General features: G+C 40.0%; 1 protein-coding gene across 1 annotated transcript in view; it reads left to right on the top strand.

Annotated features, from left to right (window-relative positions):
* Positions 1-3467: 3467 nt before the first annotated feature.
* PKD2L2 (polycystin 2 like 2, transient receptor potential cation channel) overlaps positions 3468-22279 on the top strand; it is a 59858-nt gene continuing 41046 nt past the window's right edge. Inside the window, exons 1-7 of the mRNA XM_060238325.1 lie at positions 3468-3623; positions 5657-5758; positions 6356-6489; positions 9205-9461; positions 11330-11551; positions 14468-14696; positions 15982-16152. Coding sequence (XP_060094308.1) covers positions 3551-3623; positions 5657-5758; positions 6356-6489; positions 9205-9461; positions 11330-11551; positions 14468-14696; positions 15982-16152 — 1188 coding nt within the window. The 5' untranslated portion in view covers positions 3468-3550. The remainder of the gene's footprint in view (positions 3624-5656; positions 5759-6355; positions 6490-9204; positions 9462-11329; positions 11552-14467; positions 14697-15981; positions 16153-22279) is intronic.

Raw genomic sequence — 22279 nt, 5'->3', positions numbered from 1 at the left:
CACATTGACTATCACTCTTCAAAGAAACATCAGAAAAAAATTCATTTTTGATTTTTTTGGATTTTGACTTGTACTTAAAAGTTTTCTAGAACTGCTCATGTGCTGCAAAAGGAGCTTTTCTATACCAAGAAGACTAGAACTCCAGGCTCTAGCATACTTAAACTATATCCAAATTTCTGGTTTGTTGGAAGTTTTCTCTATGTAGCTCACTTTTTACAGTCATACAATACCAGCCAAGAAGGCTCAACTAATAATAAAACAGCAGATCTCAAATTTCACAGGGAAAGATGGCCACAGCAAAATTTATTGAGATCATACTTCGAAATAAATTTTCCCCCAAGGATGAAACATGTCAACTCTTGCTAGGACAGGTGTCCTCTGGAAGGAAGCTATACACCTGAAGGCCCCATTTCTTACATCCACTCAAAGTGGAAGGGAATTCACAGACTGTATGGGAAGGATCTGCAGCCAGGTATTCAGGGATGGCCTATTCAGGGGTGGCTGGTAGCTCTCCAGATGTTTTTTGCCTATAGCTCCCATCAGCCCCAGCCATTGGCCATGCTGGCTGGGGCCGATGGGAGTTGTAAGCAAAAAACATCTGGAGAGATACTGTTGGCCACCCTTGGCCTATATAACCTGTAACAAAGAGACAACAGCTGTTTTGTCATGCAGTGATTCCCTGCTTTGTCCTCAGTGTTGCTACAAATGCCTCTCTGGGTATCCTGTTGTTCCTGCCATTTTCCCCATTACTACAAGCAGGGTTTTTGCCAAGTTCTTTTAAGCAGTAGAAATGCAGCACCATAATATACACATTTCCAACTTTACAAAAAAAGAAAGCCTGTCAGTGGTGGTGATTGGGGGGGGGGGGGTGGCGCATAGCAGAATGCAAAAGTGTCATGCAGAAGCAAGAAAGATGCTGCAGTTGCGTGGGGATCATAAAGCAAAATCTCAGTAATAGTGCACACTACTCCTGTAATACCAGTGATCATCACTTGTTTCCCTGTAGTACAAAGTGTTTCCACAGCAGTTCTTTTGAACCCTCAAATCTACACTGATTGTTTTACAGTCAGGACTGTGTGCTATAGCAGAGTGGAAACTAGTGAAGGGCTATGTGCAACTCTATGGCAAGGACACTAAAAACCAGTGTGTGGGGGTGGGGTGGGGAGAAAACTGGGTTTCATTTTGTGATGATTCAGAATCCTCAGTCAAGAGAGATCTTTGGAATGTTGATCTCCAAATATATTGGGAAAGTGGTGTCATAAAAGTAAACAAACTGAGGTAGTGCTTACAGAAATACATGGGCTCCAGCATCCCTAGAAATTGCTATCTGTCCTGAATCTTACAGAGGAAAAGTCGATGGGTTCTTTCTGATGAGTGAAAGGCACATTCCACATTCTCTGGAGCAAGCTTTGCTATAAACTGATAGTTCTTGCAATGGAGGGAGGTGAATTGTGGGGTTCCATAAGGATCAATATTGGGATATGTGTTATTTGTTTATAAATTATTTGAAATTGGGGATGAGCAGTGTAGTGATCACGGCTGTAAATGATACCAAATTATTCAAGATTGTGGAAACCGAGGCAAATTCTGGAGAGTTACAAGATGATTGCTGGAAACTGGGGGAATGGGCAACAACATGGAAAATGAAATTAATCGCAGGTAAGTGTAAGGTAATGCACTTTTGCAACAACCAATCCCCCAACTTTAAATATGTGCTGATGGGGGTCTGAGCTCAGACAAAGAGATGATGTGGTAGAGGACAGCTGAATCAAAATGTTTATTCAGTGTATGGCAGCAGCAAAAACTCCATGCTAGTGTTAATGGGAAAGGTTCTGTGAAAATAAAATGGCCAGTATTGTGATTACCCTGTTCAGATCTATGCTATGGCCTCATTTTGAAACACTATTTATGGTTCTGGTCACTACATCTCAGAAAGGGTATTGCAAAGCTGGAAAAAGTGCAGAAGAGCACTCAAGAATGGAACAACTCTTGTTACAAGGAAAGAAGTGTGGGGGCTTTGCTATTAAGACAAAGGCAAGAGGTTTATAAAATTATGGGGTGGTGAAAGAGGATAGAACTTCCCCTCCCTCTCCCATAACAGGAAAATTTGGAGGTATCCAATGAAGTCAATGGGCAATAGTTTCAAGATGGACAAAATGAAGTACTACTTTACTCAATTAGTAAATTCACTGCTAGTGGGTGTAGAGGGCTAGCCTAGTTAGCATCAAAAGGGGATTAGACAGATTCATGGGGGAGCAGTCCATCCATAGCTGCCTACGAACCTCCATGTTCAGATGTTAGGGAAAACCTCTGGAAATCAGTGCTAGAAGGCCTCAGCCTCTATATCCTGTTGCTGACCCTGTAGCTGGTTGGCCACTATGTGAGAAAAGTTGCTAGACCAGAAAAACCACTGGTCTGATCCAGAAGGGCTTTTCTTATATACTTATGCCTTTTATTCTGAGTCCTGGCTCTAAATACTGTGAAGGTGAGTTCTGGATACTATTCGCAACACACTTGTCCTGATGCAAAGTCAATCTTTGCTCACACATTTCCAGTGCTGGAATGTGCAGTTAACTGTCCAATCTATATGAATACAGGAATGATCCACACTCCCACTAATGCAGTACATAGCTGATCGTAATGTAAATCCCACAAAGCACAATTTATAGCAACAGATGTCACCCTGAGTGGTAGCTATGTGCAACTCTTGATTTGCAGTAGGCATAAAGGAGGTAAGGGCCAGTCTTTATATGCATTGTACTAGTAAGCAAAACCTAATTTAGGCACATGGGTAGCCTCCATACATGACACCACACAAATTCATGTGAAGCATAAAACAAATCAGTGCTAGGCCTTAATTATAAATTGACAGTACTTTCTCTACAATTATTCCCAGCTCAATCGTATGTGTGTGTAAAGTTTACAGCAGTCTGTGACTTTTCTCCCGCCTCCAGCTGGCCTCAAAGAACCTAAGACTTGTGTCTTCTTTACCTTTATAATTGCGTAGATGACCTTAATAGGTGCAGTCTCTCTTCCTACCTGGTGAAATTCCTTATCTATTTAAGTATTAAAAGGGAATTAATCATATGCACTTAACGCTGCAGCATTTTCATTTCAGGAAAGATACTTAGAACTAGGCTGCAAAGGTATAACAACCCCTCCCCCCCCCCGCGTTTTATGATTTTTACTCTGTCCTTCCTCCAAAAAGCGCAGGGCAGCGTAAAGGATGTTCTTTCCCCGCATTTTATCTTCGCAACAATCCCCTCAGGTCGATTAGCTAGCATGAATGCAACGATTCCGCTTGTTCCTCCACGAGTTACTCGCCCGTCTGCAGCTAGCGGGCCCGGGGGGCTCTTCGTTGTTGGCGCGCTCTCTACCCTCCCCCGAGCCGGGAAACGCCCCCACCTGCCGGGTTCGGCGGCCACGCCCCTCCCTTCGCCCCGGCAGCGAGGTCGTTAACCGAACACGTGACTGGAATGTGGCGCGGAGAACCGGCGGAGACGCCAGTGGGGCTGGGCCGCTCCTTTCGTTTCCCTTCCCGAAGGCCGTCATGGACGCACCTATGCCTAAGGGCGCCGGCCAGGATGCGAGCTCAGCAGGCGGACTAGAGTGGCGGGGTAGCGGTGGGTACGGCCATGTTGCCAAGTCCCGGCACCTCCCCGTCCTTTTGGACGGAATCCAGCCGGTTTCTCCGCAACCTGCCGGTCCCACTTGCCCAGCAGCACTCTTGAGCACGTTTTCGCCGAAGGCGTCCCAAAGTCCCCATTTCCCCCATTGCATCTGCCGTATTTCTCTCCGTTCTCTGTCATCTGTGGAGAGAGACCCTGGAGAGTAATGTCAAGCAGATTAAAAATGTTGCTGGAAGGGAGTTTTGGCTCCACGAGCCTAAAACTTATTTACATCCTGTTGTTGGTGTTACTGCCTGAAGTGTGTGCGTAAATGAGAGTGAGACATCCGTGTGTCAGGGGTGAACTAATAATAATATAATTATAGGATAGTGTGTGTGGGATAGCCAGAAGATCCTATTATTGTATGGCTGCCTGAAGTACTTTTTAGCCTTACGCACCGCTCTTGAGGTTCGGTTTGGCCACCCCTGTACTATTTTTTTTTTTAGCGTTATGCACCACTGGGTGGCGTGGTAGACTTATTTTTTTGGGCTGAGGGAACTGTGACTGACCCAAGGTCATCCAGCTGGCTTCGTGTGGAAGAGTGCAGAATTGAACCTCATTCTCCAGATTAGAGTCCACCACTTTTAACCACTACACCACACTGGCCAACTAAGAACCTGTTAGGGCTTTTTTTCATAGAAAAGGCCCAGCAGGAATTCATTTGCATGTTAGGCCACACTCCCTGACACCAAGCCAGCCAGAACTGTGTTCCTGCTAAAAAAAAGAAAAAAAAACCCAAAGCCCTGCCATTAGTTATGGCCCTGAGAACTTGTTACTGAGCATATTGCTGTTGTTATAACTTATATGTGTGGAGAAAACCCACAGCCATAGAGGTCAAAAAAGTGCAGTGAGGAGTCTCCAAATGCCATCTACCTCATTAGAATAATATGGACATATAGTTCTCTAACAGTTCAAATCAGGGGTCTCCAGCCTTTTTGAACTTGTGGGTCACCTTTTGAGTTCTGACACAGGGTGGTGGTGGGCACAGCCACATAATGGCAGCTGCAAGAGACAGATCCAGTCACAAGACAGGGAGTGAAATTATGCATAAATCTAATAGTAACTTTTCACTATTTAAGGCCGAAGTTCTGTTTAACAGGATGCCTTTTAAAAAATGAATAAATTGTTTTAAACTGTTTTGCTTGCATGCATACAGCTTACTTTCAGTCATTCAGTGAAGAAGATGTTTATGCTGTGGTGGTGGCTGCTGTTGAAACAACTTTTTAAAGATCTGCACAGGCAATCGTACTTCCAATGGCCCGCTGGAAGCAGTGCTGGACAAAAGCCCTCTGGCTCTGAACACTTTCCAAAACACTTGACAGTCGCCATAGAAGGGGGGCCCTGAACTAAGTAGGCACCATGTTGGGGGGGGGGGCTGAACTAAGAAGCAACAAGTACTGCTTGCCTACTTTGCTCATCCTGAGACTACCCAAGGCCTTTTACATTGACTCTGACTTTAGCATGAGAAGATAAAACAATGTGTCTTACTGGCTTAGATAAAGGTCCATCTAGTAGAACAGTCAGTTTCCAAGGGCTGCTAGCCAGAGTAATGCAGACAGCAGCTTTTGTTTCTTCTTTTTTGCCTCCAGGATTTGACAATCGGGTATGCAGCTGCTAAAAATAGAGATTCCACGCTCAGTGTCTAACAACAACTGATATATCTGTCATTTATGAATTTATCAGATCCTTTATAAAGCCTGTTTAGTGTCCACCACTACAACTTTGAATTCCAGTGTGACCACACTGAATTCCATAAATGCAGCAGAAGCCCTAGTTTAGTTGCATTCAGCACAGGCAAGAAACTAGTTGATAAATTTTGGATTACATTGTCCTTTTACCAATCTACAGATAATTCAAGGTTGCTTCCTTCCACCACCCCCCACCCCAGCTTGAAAATTTTCCTGCTTGGTTAGAACTGACAATAGTTACATCAAGCTTTTAGTTATTAACATTCCCTTTGTGTTGCATTTGAAAATGTCACGTTACAGGTGTTACGAAACCACGACTGAGCCGTAGCAGAGAACTAGAAATGAAAACTACTCTTCAAGAGCTATTGTTATACATCATTTTCCTTACAGATCTCTGTATATGTAAGTCAACGAGCAAAGAGGATCATTTTGAATTTATTTTTTCTGCACCCATTGTTTTATGGAGTATGCAGAACAGTATAGCTTCCAAGCTGCATATAGAAAACCATCTTTGTGAACTACTAGATATACCCAAGATAGACAGCTGCACAAAACCTGCTGCACAGATAGGATTGGTAAGGGCGATGGTTATGAAGGTTGTGATCACTGATTAAAGTAGAAGATTGACTGATGAATGATGATAATGTTGATTCACTGACATGGGAAATTAGTGAATAATTATTAAATGACTTGTATATGCACATGTGATTTTGACTTAACTCATACACACGCAACATAATCCTTTTTTATCCTTTAATGTTGGAAGCCTGTGAAGTTGTAAATAAGGTTTCCGTATGTACTATTGACTTGCAAGAGTTACATGTCATTAATACAGCTGAAGCAATAAATCCTTTATGACATTTGCCCTATTAAAAAGTATAGAAAGAATTTCTGTTCTGGATTCCTGTTAATAAATGTGGTAGGTTTGTTATTTACTAATCCGAATAGCCCTCTGCTCTCACTTTGTTGCATTGAGTTTCCCCCTTTTTTTCTTTTTAGTGACATTTGGAATGGTGAGCACAGATATGTATTACCTAAACAAAGTCATGTCGGCTCTCTTTCTGGACACCACAATGTCAGAAACAGATGACACTGACTTCAAGTCCATTGCAAGTGTTGCTGACTTTTGGAAGGTAAAGCTTTCATTAATACCCCCTCCCCCCAGTTCATTTAAGGAAACTGAAGGAGAGCGCACTTCTTAAAATGGTAGTTCCAATGAATTAATGATTTTGTTCTTATACTAAAGTTTCCCAAGTATTTATTTTATTTAATTAATTTATACCCCACTTTTCTTCCACAGTGGGGCCCCAAGGTGGCTTATGTTCCCCACTCCTTATCCTCACAATAACTCTCTAAGGATGGCTGTGTGGCTGGCCCAACATCACTCAGCAAGCTTCAAAGGCAAGAGTGAGGATTCAGATTTGGGCCTCCCACATCCTAGTTTGATGCTGTAACCAGACTAGCTGTTCCTGACTCAGGTTTCCATGCAAGCTTTAGTGATCTGCAGGTACACTGCTGTTTATGAGTGTCAAGCATGCTATTTCTAAATGCTGGTTTTATTTGTACCTAGTAAACAGACTACCTGTTCCTGACTCAGGTTTCCATGCAAGCTTTAGTGATCTGCTGGTACACTGCTGTTTATGAGTGTCAAGCATGCTATTTCTAAATGCTGGTTTTATTTGTACCTAGTAAACAAGCCAGATTTACAGCAGAGTATCACCTTTGTCTTTTCCCCTTTCTTCTTTTCCCCCTTTTTCTCTTCCCCCCCTTTTGGATGCATAATAAATCCATCTGGAACCAGGATGTTTAGTGTAACCTTGTATTAACGGTGTAGAATTCCTCTCCCCCAGATTCACACAGCCATGCCTTATCGGCTCGCAGAGAATGTGTGAGAAATGGAGATGTTGTCATTAGCTAATATTCCTTAGCCATAAAAGAGATACTAGAAAGTAGCCTTTGAACCCTCAACTCAATTTGCATCTTTATGTTATTCTTTTGAAGTTATCTGTAACCCTGCCTTTTGAAGTTTGCCTATAAGATACTTTTCAATACTATGTATGGCATTACTTCCAAGGAATCCGTCCTTGGAGCAAGCTATGGAGTTTTACAATAAAACAAGTCTTTGATTAAAGAACAAACGCTTGATTATTGCGAAATATCGATGCTTGACAATAAGGGTATCTTTTGTTGAACGGATACTTGATGCTGTCTGTTTTTGGTGAAGATGGACTAGAATCAGTTTCCCGACTTCCGACAGAAATTATCAGTCCTTCTCCCTCCTCACACTACTGCTGGATGTGGGGGTTGTTCTTCACACAGCACCTGACACAATCCAGAAGGATAGACTACAGATTTATGAAAATCTGTTCCTGTGCACATTTCATATTTGCTAGACTAGGGAGCCTCCCACCTGATGGCTGGCATATATGGTTTCTCCAATATATCTATGCCCTGTCACTAGACTATTTCAAAATGATCTGTAAGGACAAGTTATATCCTTATTTAAAACCCCCAACTAGCTTGATCACTAGGAAGAAACCTAGAAAAAATATATCCAGGCGTAAAATTTAGGAACCTAAAATCTTCAGTGCACGTGCAAGGGCCCTGATTTGCACATGTGAAAACTTACCTTTAATGTATTTCTGGATAAAGTTTTTAATTGGATGTTGTGAGCCACCTTGGAGTTGGAAATAATAAATGAAAATAAAGCTCCAGATATACAGGGCTTGCTCACAGTCTCCATGTTCTTACTTTGCCAAATGAAAGTGGCTGATTTTGTTGTGGTTGTCTAAATGACTTACATAAGGGACTTGCTTTCTATGGAGGCCTAGGTCATCACAGCAGCCAGATCTGCCTTTCCATCTGCGACAGATCAGGCAGTTAGTCCCTTACCTTTCTACTCAGGATCTTGCCACAGTGACACCATGCAATGGTCACTTCCAGACTAGATTTCTGTAATCCACTCTATGCAGGCTTAACCCTGACCTGGAAACTCCAGCTTGTGCAGAATGCAGCAGCTTGCATGCCTATACAGGTGTGCATGCAGCCAGGGCTACACCAGGTGCACTGGCTGCCAACTGAGTACCAGATCCAGTTCAAGGTATTAGTATTTACCTCTAAAGCCCTGAGCAACTTGGGACCAGCATATCTAAGGTACCATCTCTCCACATATACCCCCCAGAGAGCCTTGCGTTCTGCTGATCAACATCTACTGGTTATCCCTGGCCCAAAAGAGGTCCGCTTAGCATCAACCAGGGCCAGGGCATTTTCTGTCCTGGCTCTTACCTGATGGAACAATCTCCCACTGGAGATTGGGGCTCTTCAGAGCTTGATGGAATTCTGCAGGGTCTGTAAAATGGAGCCGTTCTGCCAGACCTTAGGTTGAAGTGGTGGATACCATACCCTCTGGCCTCCCTGCTTAAAATGGCCTCACTCTCTGCCCACAGAACTATGAATATCATGCAGAAGTGATTCCATCTGATCTGCCTTTTCTAGCTGTGGGACCCCACATGGGATAACAGTTGTATTGCCAACGTGATCATTTTAATTGATATCCTAATTGATATTTTAATTTAAAGTTGTTAAATGGTTTATGATGTCTTTTGATTGTCTTATACTATATATTGTTATCTGCCCTGAGCCCACTTGTGAGGAGGGTGGGCTAGAAATTGAAGATATAAATAGATATAATAAAGCCAAAAAAAAAAAAAAGCTTTTCAGTCTGCTGTGTGACCCACTATATTATCAGTGGCAATATGAACCATTTAAAACTCTAATTAAAGCGTTTAAAAGAAAGAGTTTGCTATGTTAAATATAACATTCATTTTCTCCTTTGTCATGTAATACAGTATGTAGAAGGACCTCTTCTGGATGGCCTTTACTGGGACACGTTTTACTCTAGTAATTCTACACCTGCTCACAGAAATACCAGTAATATCTACTACGAGAACTTACTGTTAGGAGTCGCTCAAGTCCGGCAGCTGAAAATTCGCAATGACACATGTTCTATCTATCCCTCTTTCCGAGCATTTATGAAAGAGTGCTATGGTCCATACAGCTATCTGTCAGAGGATAAAGAAACCTTTGGCCTTAAGAATGATACTGAGTAAGTATAGTGACATTTCACTTTCATGAGCAGTCTTTGTGGATTTAACACATTTTGAACATAGTGAGATTAACAGTGGAATTTGCCTTTGTTGGAAAGGACTGGAAAAACCCGTTGTTAATACTTTTGCTCTGTTTGTGGAAAAGTCTAAAGCAACTTGACAGGCTGACAAGACGAGGACCTAAGTGCAGCAAGGATTGAGGAAAGGAGAGTAGGGCACCTAATCTCCATACTCGCCAAAATACTTAACTCCCTGCAGTGGTTAAAGTGTTGAACTAAGATCCTGGAGATCCATGTTCAAATCCACATTCTGCCACAGAAGCTCACAGGGTGATCTTGGCCCAGTGACATAGTTGTTGTTATTGTTCTGAGGATAAAAAATGAGGGGCTGTGACAATTAAAAAAAGGGAGACAACTAGAGTGAGGGTAGAGAAAGACTCTGGATGAATCTGATGAGGCAGATGTAAGGAATGAATGAGTATAGCATATGTAGTGAGACATACTAAACTCATTCAGTCCTTACATCTGTATTCTCTCCAAGAAGGGCTATACATCCTCTTTATTTTAGTGTATAGCAAAATGGAATAGTGATTGTAATTTGTAATGTATTGCAATTAATATTGGGATGATAGAATGAAATGCATTTCTCAGGTCTTCAAAGAAAAGGATACTGTTAGGAGATGAATGGAGCGTAACAAAGGGTCTTAGTTAATTGCTTTTTAGCATTTCAAAATGAAGAACAATACATTTACGTATCAGCCTCCATATCTGACATTTATTTGCCTCTCTGTTTTTTTTCTATTGAATTGAATCCAAACAAATGGTGGCCATGTGAATTTAACTTGTTGTTTTTATTTGGTCTTTGCATCTGTTAAAACATCTTCATATGTTAAATGGTAACCATATAAACTAAGCTTGTTTTTTCTGAATATGGTAAATATTGTCACTATGTTGCATGCTGATTTACTGTTCGACCTCTATCTATATGTACGGACTGGTAAATTTGATTTCATTGTATCTGAGGAAGTGTGTATGCACACGAAAGCTCATAAAGCAATTAAACTTCGTTGGACTTAAATGTGCCACTGGACTCATACTTTGTTCTTCTTCTTCAGACCAGCACAGCTTACCTGAGTTTACCTTGTTACAATCATTTGTGAAATTGTTTTGGCACTTATTTGTCATTTGCTTTGGGCATATAAACTGAAAAGTGGGGTATATATGAATTAAACTGAAAGAGTATCATCCTTCCCCGTGTTGGTGAAGGGTCCATGAGCTGTCTGTTTCTCCCCTTTCCCCCTCTGTGCATGCCTGGGAAATGTAATCAGGCAGTGCAGTGAACCATTATGGAAAATGGGAAATCTGTGCATACCTTTCATATTGTCCATGCCATGGCTCCAGTCTTCCCCTTGTATTCCGTCTAGTTCCATCATCTGATATAGGAGAGATTAAGAAATCTCTAGTACCCGCCTGTTCTTCTCTGGTGCACTTTTTTGTGTACACACTTGTATGCAGGCACCAAGAAACTGGGAGAAAAGACTATTGAGCTCCATTGGGATCACTCTGTGACTAGGCACTGGCACCCATGTAGAGAAGGATTATATGTATGTGTGCTAGTGAATGCCATTCTGAGAATTTTAAAAAGAATTTAGGCTGCATTCCAAGGTGAATAAACTATCAGAGTGGGGAATAGGTTATTTCTATGGAATAAGTGTAGATGACTGGGGAAGGCAATAGCAAACCACTCCGTAAAAAGTCTGCCATGAAAATGTCGTGATGTGATGTCACTCCAGAGTCAGAAACGACTGGTGCTTGCATAGGGGACTACCTTTACCTTTTTAAGTACCCCAATCCTTTCTTTCCAACAGGTGGCGGTATTCCTCTCCTAAGTCACTATCATTGTGGCATTGGGGCCGTATCGGTTTATACAGTAATGGCGGATTTATATTCACTTTGCCCAAGTCAAAGACTGCAAGTATAGACAAGCTCAGCTATCTCAAGGAGCATGGTTGGCTCACCAGAGGGACAAGAGTTGTCTTCATTGACTTTTCAATGTATAATGCCAATGTAAACCTCTTTTGTATAGTCAGGTGAGATTTTTATATTCACTGGTTTTGAGATTCTGTTTTGAACAGGAAGGTATTTGGTTACTTTTTGTCATTTCTGGAATCAATATTTCAAGGGTAGTCAGATTGATACCTACCTTATGCAGTAACCACAATTAAACTTCTTATACTATACATTTGAGTCTATATTTCACAGGAAATTCATTAATTGTTATTATTCAAATTGTACTGCTACTCATCATCATTATCATTATCTAGCTCAAATATGTATATATAATCCAGATTAGAATAACGGCATTAGAAAACAAATCAGCCAGTATCATAATGCCCCTGGATAAATCGATGGTGCAGCCTCATTTGGAATTCTGTGTACAATTCTGGTCACCGCACTTCAGAAAAGATATTATAGCGTTGAAAAAAGTGCAGAAAAGGGCAACTACAATGATTAAAGGGTTGAACACTTTCCCTATGAAGAAAGGTTAAAACACTTGGGGCTCTTTAGCTTGGAGAAACTTCGACTGAGAGGTGACATGATAGACATTTACAAGATTATGCATGGGATAGAGAAGGCAGAGAAAGTACTTTTCTCCCTTTCTCACAATACAAGAACTTGTGGACATTCAGTGAAATTGCTGAGCAATTGGGTTAGAACAGATAAAAGGAAGTACTTCTTCACCCAAAGGGTGATTGACACATGGAATTCACTGCCACAGGAAGTGGTGGCGGCTGCAAGCATAGACAGCTTCAAGAGGGGATTGGATAAGCATATGGAGCAGAGGTCCATCAGTGGCTATTGGCCACAGCGTATTGTTGGCACTCTCTATCTGCGGCAGTGATGCTCTGTATTCTTGGTGCTTGGGGGGGCACAGTGGGAGGGCTTCTGGTGGACCTCCTGATGGCACTTGATTTTTTTTGCCACTGTGTGACACAGAGTGTTGGACTGGATGGGCCATTGGCCTGATCCAACATGGCTTCTCTTATGATGATATTGGATTTGATATTGGATTTATATCCCGCCCTATACTCTGAATCTCCGAGACTCAGAGTGGTCACAATCTCCTCTACTCCCCCCCCCACAACAGACACTCTGTGAGGTAGGTGGGGCTGAGAGAACTTTCACAGCAACTACCCTTTCAAGGACAACTCCTGTGAAAGCTATGGCTGACCCAAGGCCATTCCATAGACTTGCCAATCCCCAGGTCCCAGCGGGGGTTCTCTGGCTTTCCCAGGCTCCTTCCACCCCCAGTCAGATGACCAGTGGGGGGAAGCCCCACCCCCACATCCATCATGTGTCTTTCCACCTCCAGAGGCTTCAGTCTCTACATGGAAAGGCTTCCTCTTGGGATGGTGTGCCTGCGTCTTTAAGGCTGAAGGGGAGGGGGGGAGGAGGCAGAACAACATGGCTGTGAAAGCAGCCCAGACCCTCCATTTGTTGCACAATCTTTGTAGAAGTTGTTTGCATAGTGTGAAGGAAAACTTGAACCTTTGGTTGCCCTGTGTTACTGTGAAAAACTTGGAAGTTCAGCAACTTGTGAGTAGAGGTGCCAATCCCCAGGTGGGGGCAGGGGATCCCGTTTGGAGGCCCTCCAGAGCTTCAGGGCCATCAGAAACCGGGGTGGGGGGACGGAAAGTCTGCTGAGCCATAGGGTATAATGAAGAATTAATCCTGGGGTATCTGGGGCTCTGAAGGGGCAGTTTTTTGAGGTAGAGGTACCAAATTTTCAGCATAGCATCTGATGAGTCTCCTCAAAATGTTCTCCATGTTTCAAGATTGGAACAGGGGGTCCAATTCAATGAGCCCCAAAAGAAGGTGCCCCTATCCTTCATTACTTCTAATGTAGGGAAGGCATTAAAAAGGTATGTGGTCCCCTTAAATGTGATGGCCAGAACTCCCTTTGGAGTTCAATTGTGCTTGTCACAACTTTGCTTATGGCTCCACCCCCAATGTCTCCTGGCTCCACCCCCAATGTCTCCTGGCTCCACTCCAAAGTCTCCTGGCTCCACCCCAAAGTCCCCAGATATTTCTTGAACTGGACTTGGCAACCCTACCATTCCAGCAGGTGCAAGTGGAGGAGTAGGGAATCAAACCTGGTTCTCCCAGATAAGAGTCCGTGCACTTAACCACTACACCAAACTGGCTCTTATGTTCTTATACTAAAATATGTAAATAGCTATCACATCCAGATTAGACTACTGTATTACAATCTTCGCGGGGCTGCCTCTAAATACTGTTTGAAAGCTTCAAATGGTGCAATATGCAGTAGAAGGCTACTGACTTGTGTTAGTCATAGAAAACTTCACTGACTTCCAGTTTGTTTCCTGGCACAATTTAAAATGCTAGTGCTTATCTTTAAAGCCCTTGAATAGGCCAGGACCCAGGTATTTTAAGGATCACCATGTCCTGTATGAACCTGCCCAACAGATAAGATGAGGCTCAAAGGCTCAGTTCTGCATTTTCAGAAGTTAGGTGATGGGGGCCTAGAGAAATGCCATTTTCAGTGAAGCATCTTGGCAGTGAAGTGTCTTCTGAGCAGAAGTTCACTGTAAATCAGGTACCAAATGAAAACCTTTTTATGTGACCAGGCGTAATGTAAATTATTTTTGTAATATTGTGCTTTTTAATGCCTCGAGAGGTTTATTAATTGTCTCTTCAGAATTTTCTTTATATTTTTATTTTGCTAGTAGTAATATTGTGTGTTCATATTGTGTGTTCATTCATTTGAACATTTTAGGAAAATGTGGCTAATAAATAAACAAATAAAAACTAAACTTTGAGGTGCGGTATTATCTGCTGGTAATAACAGCGAAGGACTGCTGAGATTAGAGTAGGTCACCATGCTTTTGTATCCATTAGAATGTATTTTTAAAGGACCAGGATAGTTTTTAGTGTGTGTGTGAGGGTTTTATGAGATGCCCAGATGCTATTGCTTTCCTTTTCAGGCTGGTTCTGGAATTTCCCGCAACAGGTGGAATACTCCCTTCCTGGCAGTTCTATTCAGTAAAGCTTCTCAGATATGTTACTTACTATGATTATTTCTTGGCCTCTTGTGAAGTCATCTTTTGCCTCTTCATCTTAAGTTTCATCATCCAAGAATTTATAAAAATGAAAACACTAAAAAAAGAATATGTTAAAAATGCCTGGAACTGGCTGGATATATTATTGATCCTGGTAAGTCTCAGCATTATGATTTTGAAAATAGCTTCAAGAAAAAGTAATTGTGATATCATATTGCAAAGGGCAAGCAAAGAGGAGGATATTTATTGTCAGCATACTATTGGAGAGAAGTGAGTATGCTGAGAAAGGACAGGAAAACAAGGGTGCCTTACAGTAGATCAGGAAAGGAATTAGAGAAGTCTTAGGATTTGTTTCATTGTTGTATCTGTCATATTGAGACCCAAAATTCTGTTTTACATGGCTTAGCGGATAGAAGGATAACACTGTAAAGTCTGATTTAAATATTAAAACCACTATGTAAAGGCAACATAAAACCCCCTTGCCCTGGAAGCACTCCATATGAAACTGAAATGATGATGTTGGATCCAGAGATAGGTGGGAGAAATCAGAACTGCCCCTGAAAGCAAAAGTGCCTTCCGTTCATGCAAGATCTTCTCTGGATCTGTCCATGGTAAGGAAGTTGTATGCTGGTATGTTGTATGCTGCCAGTAGGAATGCCTTTTCAGATATTTCTACATGGAAGTAATTTAAACAAGCCTTTACATTGTCACCCTTAAGCTACCAAAGCAACAATTCTGTCTACAGGCCTGGACCTGCTATTGCTTTAACCAAATGTTACTGAGATATTTAGCACAGTAGATGTCTAGTTTGGAAGCTGGAACTATCTGCAAATGTATTTCCTTTGGACTCATATCCTGTTAATGAGTCCATTAACCTTTCATGTAAATTTCATGATTTGGTTGTTTTGGGGAATTTTGTCAGTTTATCCATGCATTGCAGGCTGTTCCCGTAACCAGTCTAAATCAAAGTGCAAGGCTTGTGTTCAGCATTGCCCACTGGCCAAAAGAAAGGTGGCATGTATGAGTTAAACTGGATGCTTTCAAAAGCAGAATAATTTCACATATCTGTGAAATAGAACAGATACACCTGAAGTATCCTCCTTCTCATTGCTTTAACAAAGGGGGGGGGGGAGCCAAGATGGCAATTGTAAAGCACCTGAAAATGGAGTACTTAATTCCTAACAATGACAACAAAAAATATGGATTCTGTGGTATTATTTTAAGATAAAAAGAGTGTGAATGATTGTGTTCCCTGAAGTAAGACTCTTTATACATTCTCTGCCTCCATCAACTTCTTTTAAAATGTAAAATGCTTGCAGACATGCATGGTTTATTTCCCCCACTCTTTTATTGATTAATCTAATTCATATATGAAGAAAATGTAAGAAGCATCTAGATTGTAGTAGCATCACAAACATTTGTGGGTTTTTTCTTCCCAGTTATCTGTTTTTGCTATTGCCTTCAATGTTTACCGCACTATGGAAGTGGCTAGGTTGATGGAAAATCTGCTCTCCAATTCATTTGCCTATCCAGACTTTTATTTTCTTGCGTTCTGGCAGACACGTTACAATAATATGATTTCAGTGAATGTCTTCTTTGCTTGGATAAAGGTACTTCTCAGTATTTCCAAACATATTAATGATGTTTCTATTTTATAGTGCGTGGGGAAACTTCAGAGGGTGAACTTAATGTGAGATACAGCATTGACTGGGAAATATTTTCATGTTTAAACAATTTATTGGTAGCATATGGTTACAAAACTTAACTATTTCTTAATTTTTTTTTCGCATTAACCCATATGACATTTCCATCCCCCCTCCCTCCAATGTTGACTTCCCCGAGGTTATAAATTCAAACCAATACTAAAGGCACTTCTAACTGCTCAAAGTTCCGTATATATATTCTTACAACTAAAAAATTGTCCAATGTTTCTTTACTTTCCAAGTTTTCTCCATATATCCTTTAAATTTTCTCCACTCCCTTTTGAATATCTCTAAATCATAGTCTCTTAGTGTTCTAGTTAATTTGTCCATTTCACACCACGATAAAACTTTCATGGTCCAATCCCATTTCTCTGGTATTTTTTCTTGCTTCCAAAGCTGCGCGTATAAAGTCCTAGCAGCTGATAACAGGTACCAAATTAGAGTCCTATCTTCTTTTGGAAATTTTTCTAATTGTAATCCAAGTAAAAATGTCTCTGCAATTTTCTTAAAATCGTAGCCCAAAATTTTGGAGATTTTTTGTTGTATCATCTTCCAGAATTCTTTTGCTTTTTCACATGTCCACCACATATGGAAGAAAGAACCTTCATGTTTTTTACATTTCCAACATCTATCCGACATTTTCTTACTTATCTTAGCCAGTTTTTTCGGAGTCATATACCACCTATACATCATCTTAAAACAGTTCTCTTTGATACTTTGACAAGTTGATATCTTCATTGAGTTCTTCCAAAGGTGCTCCCATGCATCCATTTGTATTTTTCTGTTCACATTGATTGCCCATTTGACCATTTGAGACTTTACTACTTCTTCTTCTGTAGACCATTTCAATAATAACTTATATACTTTTGATATCAATTTTTCATTGTCACCTAGCAAGACCCTTTCCAGTTCTGTTTGTTCTCGTCTAATTCCCTCTGATTTTATGTCATTTTCCATCATACTTTTAATTTGTTGCATTTGAAACCAATCATAATTGTTATTTAACTCTTCTGAGGTTTTTAATTCAATTTTGTCTCCTTGAATCTTAAGCAGTTGATTATATGACATTTCTCTTTTTTCTTCAGATTCAGCTGTTATTTTAATTACTTCTGCTGGCACTATCCATAGCAGTTTTCTCTCGTCCCCGTATTTCTTGTATTTTATCCAAGTACTTAGTAAAGTATTTCTGACATAATGGTGAGAGAAAAAACCATCCATTTTATTCTTCCCATAGTACATGTACGCGTGCCAGCTGAATCTATTTCCGTGAGCTTCTAACCATAAAGGTTTTTTGTCTAACAGCATTATCCAATCTTTTATCCATGTCAAACAAACTGCATCGTGATACAATCTTAGATCGGGAAGTTGGAAACCTCCTCTCTCTTTGGCATCCATTAAGATCTTCATCTTTATCCTTGGTTTCTTTCCGGCCCAAATGAAATCAGAAATTTTCCTTTGCCATTTGTTAAATTGTTTTGCATCTTTTACAATCGGGATGGTTTGAAACAAATACATTATCCTTGGCAAAATATTCATTTTAATTGCAGCTATCCTGCCCAGTAAAGACAAGTAGAGCTTATTCCATTTCATCAAATCTTTGTCCATCTTTCACCACAGTTTTTCATAATTGTTTTTGAATAAATCAATGTTCTTCATTGTTATCTCTATTCCAAGGTACCTAACTTTGGTTGTGACTTCACAACCCGTCACCTTTTGTAGTTCTTTTATTTTATTTGGTTGCATGTTTTTACAAAGGAATTTCGATTTCTCCTTATTTATGTATAATCCTGCTAGTTCTCCGTACTCTTTTATCTTAGCTAACAGCAATGGTGACACTTGAATCGGATTCTCCATTATGAACACTATATCATCTGCAAAAGCTTTGTATTTATAAGAGAATCTTCTGATTTTTAGACCTTCTATTTCTTCATCTTTTTGAATTTGTTGTAACAGAATTTCAAGGGTCATTATAAACAACAATGGTGATAGCGGGCATCCTTGCCTTGTTCCTTTACTCACTTTCAATTCTTTGGTAAGGTCTGCATTTATACACAGTTTTGCATGCTGATCTATATATATTGCTCTTATCATTTTTATAAATTGTTCCCCTAAATTAATTTTTTCCATTACCGCAAACATAAAGTCCCAATTTAAGTTGTCAAAGGCTTTCTCTGCGTCGACAAAAAATAAGGCCGCTTCTTTTTCTGGGTGCTTCTCATAATATTCCACGACGTTAACAACAGCTCTTACATTGTCCCTTATTTGTCTTTTAGGAAGAAATCCCGCTTGGTCTTTGTTTATAAAGTTGATCAAGTATTGTTTCAATCGCTCTGCCAAAATTCTTGTATAGATCTTATAGTCATTATTCCACAATGAGATTGGTCTATAATTTTTTACATTTGTGCTATCTTTATCTTCCTTAGGAATCAAAGAAATTACAGCTTCCCTCCAGGTCTTTGGGATTTTCCCTTCTTCTCTTATTGTATTTAACAACTTCAACAGTTTGGGTGTTAATTCATCCTTAAGAGATTTGTAAAATTTTGATGTAAATCCATCTGGCCCTGGAGCTTTACCCTCTTGCATTGCTTTTATTGCTGCTTCTACTTCAATTTTCTCTATTGGATCATTTAATGTCTTTTTCATATATTCCGTCAAAGGTGCCACCTGAATGTTTCGTAGATACTCTTCCACTTTTTCTTTACTTATGTTCACACCTTTGAATAAATTTGCATAGTATTTAAAGAATTCTCTTTTAATTCCTTCTTGATCCACTATTGTTTTCCCATTTGCCATGATTTTATTTATAGTCTTATTTTCTTTCTTTTTTTTTAGTTGCCAGGCCAAATATTTACCAGGTTTGTTCGCACTTTCAAACGATTTCTGTTTCAAATTTTTAAAATTCCATTCTAATTCTTTATTCAGCAAATGTTTAACTTGGGATTGTAATATCGTAATTTCTTTTATTAATTTTTTCTTCCCTGGTCTTTTTTTCAAGTCCTTTTCTTTTTTATTTATTTCATTTTGCAGTGCTGACAGCCTTTCTTCTCTTGCTCTTTTGTCTTTATTATTCAATGTAATTAATATACCCCTCATTACTGCTTTATAAGTGTCCCATACTGTTTGAAATTCCATATCCTCCGTTTCATTTATTTGGAAGAATGCTGCAGTCTCCTTTTCTAAGAATGACACAACGTCTTTATTTTGTAGTAAATCCTCATTAATTCTCCATCTTCTTGATTTCCTTTGCAATTTTGTAGACCAGCATATTGGATTATGGTCCGCCCAAACCTTTGGAAGAATCTCAATTTTTTTTGTTATGAGGCCCAAACTTTGGGAACCCCATAACATGTCAATTCTGGAAAAAGAATTATGCCTTGCTGAGAAAAATGTATAGTCTCTTACATCAGGGTTGAACTTTCTCCAAATGTCTTCTAGATTTTCCTGTTTAATCAACTCAAAGAAAGAATTGGGCAGCTTCCCTTCTTTATCATTCTTCTTTGAACTTGATCTGTCAAGATTATTTTGTATTGTCCCATTGAAATTGGCCATCATCAATACCTGATCATACGTCTCTTCATCCATTTGTCGATTTATGTCTTTAAAAAATTTGTCTTTCGCTCCATTGGGTGCATAAAGTCCTAGTAGTAACGTTTTTTTCGCCTCTATCGTCACCTCAACAGCAATATATCTTCCTTCTTTATCTTTAAAGATTAATTTTGGCTCAAGTTGTTCTTTGATGCAAAAGACCACCCCTCTTTTCTTTTGCTCTGCTAGTGAAAAAAATTCCAACCCCAAATTTCTATTCCACAAAAATTTACTGTCTTTGCGTTGTATATGAACTTCCTGTAAACAAATTATATCACATTTTTGCTTTTTAATCCAATGAAATGTTCTCCTTCTTTTCTGTGGTGAATTTAGTCCGTTTATATTCCAAGATAGTAATTCGTACTCCATTATGATGTTGGTTCTTTATTTTCTTCAAAAAAGCTATGCATCTCTTGTTCGCTTCTTATTGTAATCCTCTTGCCATTTTGTTCAAATCCAAGACCCTCCGGTATTATCCATCTATATCTTGTGCCCTCTGCACGTAGCTGATCAGTTAGCCTCTTGTATTTTTTCCTATCACTGATCACTTGTCTTGGTAGCTCTTTCATTATTTTAACTCTGCTCCCTTCTATTGCCCAGGCTTTTTGGTACCCTTTGCTCAAAATCTTCTCTGCCACCTCTTTTGATCTTAGTCTTATGACAATGTCTCTTGGCAGGCCTTTATTTTTCGCATAAACTGAGTAGACTCTATAGGCACCCTCCAACATACTCTTAAATTTGTCAGGGTCTTCTTCTATGTACTCAGTGATGATATTCACCATATAGCCTTTTAAATCTGCCTCTTCCTTTTCAGGTACCCCTCTCAGACGAACTTGTGATTCCATCAACTTACAATCATGTATTATGACCTTTTCTTGAAGTTTTAGCAAGGCAGAGGCCTGTGTATCCACTTTCATCTCTACCTCCTTCACTTTATTTTGAATCTCTTCCTTAAAACCCTCTATCTCTTTCCTAAGATCTCCAACTTCTTTTTAAAAATCTTTTTTCATTGCCAAATGCAATTTGTCCATTGCTTTTAACATTTTTGCCTCCAGAGCATCAAATTGGGACTGCATCTTATCAAATGATTGGGCTCTTGCACGTGTTATTCTTTCTACTGACATATAAAAAATCACCAAACCTTAAAAAAATCCCCACATAAAGTTTAGCATCCAGTCCAATAGCTTAGAGCCAGTTCTTTCAGATGAGACTAATTTCGTTTTCCTCCCTTCTTCCTGAGCAAAGATATTGAATTTTAACAATTTTGACAGTTTTTCTCCCTTTTAAAATGGCAATCGTTATTTCTCTATGGTACAGTTCCAGTCCAGAGAGGTCTCTCTTAGTCTTTCTTGGTCTTGGACTCAATTCCTTCCTGGTTCAAAGGTGGATGTCACAGCTTTTGTAATCCTTATAGGCTCTGAATTATTGTCCAGCCCCTTTTAGTTTCACTTCCTGTTACAGCTTGGTCTAATCTCGTGTCTAAGTCTCGCAGTTTTTTGAACTACATGAAGAAACCGTAACCACAAAAACCCAAAACAATATGTCTTTCTCCAAATATCTTTGAAGGCAATTATTTTTGTAGCATTCAATTTTCACAGGCTGAATTCTTTTCCTACTATGCGCCCACTCAGCTCAGTTCATTCAAAGTTCCACAGTTTATGGGCATATATACCCGGCAAATCTCTTTTCTTTCTTCTGCGTCACCAGCCTCGGACTGCCAACCTTCACTCTTATCTTAAAGTTCTTTTGCTGTTGTTCACTTCCAAAGCCACAGAGCTCAGCTTAACAAGGTAAAAGGGTTTTTTTTCATTCAATTATGCTTTGCCTTCGTCTGTTTATAATCCACTCAGTGTTTAAACTATATTCAAAGTCTCTCAGAGTGAAGATAAGAATGATGAATGTACCTTTTAGATGTTCTCAACTCCCCCAGCTCACGTTTTCTTGCAATTAAAGTCAGTCCGTCTAGAGTGTTTGGATTCCGACAGCCTTGAGTCAAATTATGACTTTAGAGTCACTGCAGACGATGGTTGACAAATCCCATTGCCGGACATCAAGAACTGAAGGAGTCAGTTCCCTGACCCCCCCCCCCCCAGATCGATATCAACAGCTTTAAGGGAAAATAAGTCGTCTTGGATTAACCCTTGCCTAGGGTTAATGAGCATAGACCTTATCAGGGGTCTTTTATACCTGAACAGTGACAATAAAATCCCCCTCTGTTAGGGAGCTGCAGCCTGTCTTCCAGCCAAACAGGAAGTCCCATCGACTGAGAAATATTTTCAAGGGTATATATTATATAAGATCTTTTCTGTCCCTTTTATCCAGTCATGATTTCTGACAAGTCTTATTCTGAACAGAGCCCTGGTACCTTATTGGGGAGAAACTCAAAGACAAAGGTGGCTTCCTCCATTACTGAGGCCCCCAATGCAGAATTCTGAATGATTGTTGTTTC

This window comes from Heteronotia binoei, chromosome 5 (genome assembly GCF_032191835.1).
Source record: "Heteronotia binoei isolate CCM8104 ecotype False Entrance Well chromosome 5, APGP_CSIRO_Hbin_v1, whole genome shotgun sequence".
Taxonomy (NCBI): Eukaryota; Metazoa; Chordata; class Lepidosauria; order Squamata; family Gekkonidae; genus Heteronotia; species Heteronotia binoei.
This window is presented reverse-complemented; position numbering and strand designations above follow the sequence as displayed.